Source organism: Acomys minous, assembly GCF_964271855.1.
Source record: "Acomys minous genome assembly, chromosome: 20".
NCBI lineage: Eukaryota > Metazoa > Chordata > Mammalia > Rodentia > Muridae > Acomys > Acomys minous.
In genome coordinates this window covers 22,368,090-22,374,829 of record NC_140502.1, presented here as the reverse complement: position 1 = coordinate 22,374,829, position 6,740 = coordinate 22,368,090, and the positions used below count along the sequence as shown (strand labels likewise).

Genomic DNA, 6,740 nt, shown 5'->3' with positions numbered 1-6,740 from the left:
GAAACCATCAACCACCAAGGGCTCCCGCCTGCCCGCCCCCCCGCCCCCCACCCACCCCAGCCTCTCTCCAAGGCGCCCAGGCCCCTTTAAGACGAAGCTGATCCAGTACTTTTTCTCTTCTAGTTAACCCCTCCAAGTCCCAGTGGCCCCTGGGCTGGGGCCCTTGTGGGCGGAGGCAGAGGGGGAGCCAGGGGCGGGGAAAGAAAGTCTGGGAGTTAGAGAACGAGACAGGGTAGCCGGGAAGGCGGCTAGCTGCGGAGGAGTTGGGCCAGCCGAGGGGCTCCCGCTGTGCCAGGCGGGCAGTGCCAAATCCCAGGAGCCCAGAGGTGGGGGGAGGGCCGGGGACCAACCCGGCCCTGCCCCCTTCCCGAGCCGAGGTGCCCATCAACTTCGGAAGAAAGTTTGGCATCGATTGCCCTGGTGGTGTCTTGAGGATGGGCAGGGTCCCGCTGGCCTGGTGCTTGGCGCTCTGCTGCTGCTGCTGGCGGTATGCCGCCCCTAAGGGTGAGTGATGGGGACTCCACTGAGGGAGAGACAAACGCTGAGGGGGACCCCAGGGCACGGGGCGGGGGGTGGGGGGGCGGAGTGAGGAGGTGGAAACTGGCTGGCAGGTGTTGGGGTGCTGGGTTGGTGTAGGGAGTTTCCTTGGGACGACAGAGTACAGGCTTTCGGGGACAGAAAAAAACCTCTTAAGAGGCAGGGGTTGGGGCGCGGCGGGGTTGGGGGGGGTTGGTTAGGGGAAAGCAACAGGCAGAGGAATAGAACAAGAAACGGAAACTAGGAGGGCCCCGAGACAGAAGATGGACTGGGCAGAAAGACACACAGAAGAGCCTGAGGGAGGGCTGATGAATCTGGGTCTTGAGGAGAAGGGAAAGAACGCGGATGGGGGGGGGGGGTCCAGATGACAGGAAGGGATCTCCCCCCCCCACCAGTAAACACAGAGGGAGACTGGAGAAGGAAGGTTTGGGAGTCCTGGGCCCCCCTGTCACTGCTGTCCCCCTCTGCTTGGTTCTTGCCTTGCTAGAGTGTTCTCCTTTCTCTCTCTCTCTCTCTCTCTCTCTCTCTCTCTCTCTCTCTCTCTCTCTCTCTCTCTCTCTCTCTCCCCCCCCCCCCCCCCGTCTCCCTCTCCCTCCCTTCCCCTCCCCTCCTTCCCCTCCTTTTCCTTCTCGGCTCCGTTTTCTTTCCCTCTATCTCCCATCCCAGACTGTCCAGTCCCCAGAGACTAGAGTGGCAGGGATTGGCCCTGCCAGGCAGTCCAGGGCGTGGGAGGCTGCCAGATCCCAGGCCTTCTTCCCAACAAACTGAACACGGGATGGAAGCCGGACCTCGGTCCCCTGGGAAAGACTCCCGTCCTCCCCGCCCCCCCCCACACCATGCCTTCACCCCCACCCCCTCCTGAGATCACTGTACAACTATGTGGGGGTCTTGGCAGCGGTGGGCAGACAGGGAAGGTAGAACCTGAGGAGCAGGGAACTTTGGGCTTCCTAAACACGCTCCTTACCTTCTGCCCTGACAGACCCACAGACCGAGGTGGATAGCCCGTTCGTGGGGAGCCCAGGGAATATCACCGGTGCCAGAGGACTCACAGGGACCCTACGTTGTGAGCTCCAGGTTCAGGGGGAGCCCCCTGAGGTGATGTGGCTTCAAGATGGACAGATCCTAGACCTGGCTGATAACACCCAGACCCAGGTGCCTCTGGGCGAAGACTGGCAAGACGAATGGAAAGTTATCAGTCAGCTCAGGTGTGGCACCTGTTGCTGACCAGTGAGCTCCATACTCACAGCCCTCCCCCCACGCAAAGCCACTGGGCAGCCGCTGCTCCACCTGGCTTTGGGAACCTCCACCTGACTGCTTCCTGGGCACGGAGTCCCCAGCTTGTGAACCGACCTCTGGGTTTTGTTTTCCTCTTCCGTAAAAAAAAAATGAGTTAAAAAAAATAGTACCCCCTTCAGCCTTCTATGACTTTCCTGCCCAGACCCCTTCTTTCAGTTCTGCTGCCCCTCCCGGTGCCCAGCCCTCACCCCAGCCTCTCTGCCCCCTCCTCTTTCCTTCTAGAATCTCAGCCCTGCAACTTGCAGATGCAGGAAAGTACCAGTGTGTGGTGCACCTGGCAGGACGGACCTTCGTGTCTCAGCCTGGCTTCGTAAAGCTGGAAGGTGAGTTCTGAGGTCGGAGCTTCGGCAGGGATGACACGGCTGATGGAGAGCTCGGTTTTCTCTTAGGACGTAAAGCCTAGAAATGGAGGGAATCTTAGAAGTTGGGGAGGCCTGAGGGAACATACGTTATGGAGGGGGGGGGCAGGTCCAAGGAAGATTCTGTGTCACAGAAGGGGTGAGATTTGGGGAGCTTTTGGAGGTTCTGAGGAGATCAGAATTGCTTGGGAGTGGGACCTTCTAGGAGTCAGAGACACATGACTTAATTCTCCCATCACACCAAGGGCCTTATTTCTTCGTTAGGAAAATGATAACAAGGAAAGGCAGGCATGGTGATGCAGACATATAATCGCCACATTCAGGAGGCTGAGGCAGGAAGATCTGCAGTTTGAGGCCAGTCTGGGGTACATAGCAAGATCCTGTCTCAAAAAGAGAAGAGCCGGGCATGGTAGCACACGCATTTAATCCCAGCGCTGAGCAGACAGAGAAAGTTCGAGGACGGCCTGGTTATACATAGTGAGTTCCAGGACAGCCAGGCTATGTTGAGAGACCCTATCTCGAAAAACAAAAACAAACGGGGGTTGGGGGGAAAGAAGAGCAAGGAAAAAAAGGGCAAAATTCCTACATGTTTTGGAAAACATCCAAGGTGGTCAGGCATAGGCTGAACCATGTTTTGGAAGCGTGGCCCTAGGCATAAACACATAACGGATCTGACGTCTAAAGGTGACTCCGGTGTCCTGAGGGACCAGACATAAGGGTTGAGTCAAAAAACCTTGCAGAAGCACTCCGGGAGGCAGAGGCAGGCGGATCGCTGTGAGTTCGAGGCCAGCCTGGTCTACAAAGTGAGTCTAGGACAGCCAAGGCTACACAAAGAAACCTTGTCTCGAAAAACGGGAGAAAAAAAAAAAAGCACCTTGCAGAATGGATCTAGTGTTTAGCACCTCCAACATCCTAGTGATATTCTGGGGGCCCTGAGAGCTTCAGAGGGAACCAAGCTTCTACCATCGTACCTCCCAGGTCTCCCATACTTCCTGGAGGAGCCTGAGGACAGAGCTGTGCCTGCCAACACCCCCTTCAACCTGAGCTGCCAGGCACAGGGACCCCCGGAACCTGTAAACCTACTCTGGCTTCAAGATGCTGTTCCCCTGGTCCCGGTCCCAGGACACAGCTCTCAGCACAGCCTGCAAGTCCCAGGTGAGTGACAGTGTGGACCAAGGCTGGGGGTGGGGGGGTGGGGCCGGCAGCCAGGGCTCTTTATTCCCTGTGTCTGTCCGTTTGTCTCCATTTTCTGTCTGTGATTTTTTTTTCGTCCCTTTCTGTTCTCCATCACTTTTTCACTGCCTCTCTCTCTCTCTCTCTCTCTCTCTCTCTCTCTGTGTGTGTGTGTGTGTGTGTGTGTGTGTGTGTGTGTGTGTGTGTGTGTCTGTTCATGCCAGCCTCCCTCTGTTCAATAGCATTCTTTGTCCCAAGTTTCCTCTAAATCTGGTCAGTGGCCCAAGTGAGTAGGCCTGGTGTCCCTCTGTCAGCCCTTGGCCCAAGCAGGGCATCACAGCTAACCAATACCCTCCTCCTCCTCCTCCTCCTCCTCCTCCTCCTCCTCCTCCTCCTCCTCCAACCTTCCCACCTCTTACCCTGAAGTGTCCCCTGGACCTCAGCCAAGGGGAGGAGGTCTCTGATCAGCTGAGGCTTCCTGGGAAAACAGAGCCCAGAGGAGGGAAGAAAGAGGAATAGAGAAAGTGAGGGAGAGAGACAGACAATGATAGAAGGCAAAGAGTGAAGACTCTTCTTGCTGAGGCAGAAGGATGGTCACCAGTTTGAGGTCTGCCTAGATGACATAGTGACTTCAAGGCCACCCTGGGTTACAGTGTGAGACCCTGTCAACAAAGAAAAGCAAATGGGGCTGAGGGCCGATCTGCTGGTAGAGTGCCTGCCGAGCATGCATGGAGCCCCGGGACCATTCCAAGTACCACACGAACCGGGGCTTGGTGGCGCACGCTTGCAATCACAGCACTCGGGTGGCGGGATCAGGACTACCGGAAGTTCAAGGTCATCCTCAACAATCAAGTTCAAAGCTAGCCCTAGCTACAGATCGAGTTAGAGGCTAGCCTGGGCTATAAAAGACCTTGTCTCAAGGAAGGAAAAAAAAAAAGTGGGAGCGGGCATGAAGGAAAACTAAAAGAGGAGCCAGGCGGTGGTGGCGCACGCCTTTAATCCTAGCACTCGGGAGGCAGAGGCAGGCGGATCGCTGTGAGTTCGAGGCCAGCCTGGTCTACAAAGCGAGTCCAGGACAGCCAAGGCTACACAGAGAGACCCTGTCTCAAAAAAAAAAAAAAAGAAAGAAAGAAAGAAAGAAGAGAAAAAGAAGACAGGCCACTGAAGTGATCCAGCACAGAGAGACGTAGGATAGTGTGATCTAAGCGATGAGACCCCTACTTCAGAGTGACCGTCCCTTTCTGTACTATGCAGATTGAGCAGTTTGCTTAGGGTCCCATGGTAGTCAAGAGACAGGGCTGGGGGACCTTGACTGTCCCTCGTCAAGGAAGAGATGGAGGCACCCACACAGCCAAACCCTAAAGAGTTACAGCTTCCAAAAACCTTACCTGCTGCCTCTGAGGGTGAGTGGAGGATGGGAGTGGGGGGGGGGTGGGGGGTGGGCGGGGTGAGCTTGGTGATGAAGGGACTTTCAGTGTGGAGGGAAGGGCTAACATTCTCCACATTCTGGGAGGCCTGAGTGTGCAAGGAAGTGTGATGGCCCCCAGAGGGGTGACTCAGGCCTGTGGCTCGAGTGGTCTGGTAGGGACAGGAGTGGGGTCTGAGTCAGCTTGGCTGGACCAGAAGTGGGGGGGAGGGGAGAAACTCAGGGTTAAGGGGCACTCGGGTGTGAGAGGGTCCCCTGGGTCTGTCAGTGCGTTATGAGAGGAGCAGAGGCACCTGCCAAGAGGTGTCTGGTTGGGACAAGGGGCATCTACACACGCAACCTTGCCCTCCTGCATCAGCGGACCCGTCAGCCATAGGAGAGAATGTCTTAGTGGGGGCCAGCCTCTGTGGCTCTCACGGCTGCTGATGCTGAGGGAAACCAGAGCTGCTGACCCTGTGGGGCTGGCTCAAACACCTCTGCATGTTAAGGTAACAGCAGCGGCTCACAGGAGCGCCCTGTTGGAGAGGTTCCGTTCCCTTGCAGAGTCAAGACGTCACATGGGCATGGCCATTTGCACCTGTCATCCCAGCACTCAAAGAGAGTCCCAAGTTTGAGGCCAGCCTGGGCTACACATGACGCCGCCGGTTGTCTCAAAAGGGAGAGGGACGATGCCTGTGTGACCACGTTGCTGTGTTCCTTACTGACTGTTAAAGGAAAAGCATGAGCCAAGGCAGTGGTGGCGCACGCCTTTAATCCCAGCCCTCGGGAGGCAGAGGCAGGCGGATCTCTGTGAGTTCGAGGCCAGCCTGGTCTACAATGTGAGTCCAGGACAGCCAGGACTACACAGAGAGACCCTGTCTCAAAAACCAAAACTGAAACCTATGGCTGTCAGCATGAATTTCACTGTCTTTGTTTGTACCACAGAGAGCGACAGAGGCAGGCAGATTCCCAGCAGAGTGTTAAGACGCTTCTGCTCGCTCTGTGGGTCTGTTACTGACTCCCACTGATTCTTGGGCGACTGAACCTTAGGTGCTCACCTGTTACCCACGTGTCTGTGCCAACCCACACGTATGTGGCAGTGTCCCCACTGGTCTCTACAGAGGCCTTTCGTGGCTACACAATAGCTGTGTTTTCCCATCCGTCTGCCTGTTTTGGCACAGATACAGGCTTGGCTCTCTCTCTCTCTCTCTCTCTCTCTCTCTCTCTCTCTCTCTCTCTCTCTCTGTGTGTGTGTACATTCACTATGTAGAGGTTTAGAGGTTTGTGTTTGTCACTATTGACATCCATGTATACTGTGTGGCCAGGCGTTTGCACTGATGTGTACCTGTGTGTGTGTGTGTGTGTGTGTGTGTGTGTGTGTGTGTGTGTGTCTGGGGTTATGCCTCATTGTCAGCCTCCATGTGTTTACCACTAAGTCCCAGGGCATTTATGTCACCGTGTTTGGGGCAGCATCCGCCCTGTGAACCGTGTACAGCCTAGCCAGTATTTCGTTTCTGTGTTTATATTTGTGCTAATAACGGCCCCTGTGTATTTAAGAGTGATTCACTGTCGGGGGAGGGGAGCGTGCTTTGTGAAGGAATTTTGTCAGTTTGTGCGTGTGTGTGCCTCTCTGTCCCTCTCTATCTGAGCCAGGGCGTGTCCTCTTCTCCCTCCATCTCTCTCACTCCCTCAGAAAAGCCAAGGGTGTGGGTGAGCGGATGGGGTGGGGGCGGGGCAGTACATCTGGAAAGCACATCTGGAGTCCACAGGCTCTTGTGGAGTAGTGTGGAGCGCAGAAGGAGAGCCGGGTTTCCAGACCCCTTGGTTCATCTCAGTCTCCTCATTTAGGATGTAGCGTCTAGGGCATGAGAATGAGAAATCCCGGGCTATGCCCACCAGGACAGGCCGGAAATGGAGGGTGGGTGGGGGGCGCCCCGGTGACTCAGGCGGGGGCAGGAATGCTGCGGTCG

The 6,740-nt window shown here is 56.0% G+C and overlaps 1 protein-coding gene across 2 annotated transcripts in view; it reads left to right on the top strand.

Annotated features, from left to right (window-relative positions):
- The first annotated feature begins 221 nt into the window (after positions 1–221).
- Positions 222–6,740, top strand: part of AXL (AXL receptor tyrosine kinase) — a 37,316-nt gene continuing 30,797 nt past the window's right edge. For both annotated transcript variants that reach the window (XM_084770764.1, XM_084770763.1), the window contains exons 1-4: positions 222–504; positions 1,517–1,742; positions 2,056–2,156; positions 3,171–3,347. In XM_084770764.1, coding sequence (XP_084626890.1) covers positions 435–504; positions 1,517–1,742; positions 2,056–2,156; positions 3,171–3,347 — 574 coding nt within the window. In that variant the 5' untranslated portion in view covers positions 222–434. The remainder of the gene's footprint in view (positions 505–1,516; positions 1,743–2,055; positions 2,157–3,170; positions 3,348–6,740) is intronic.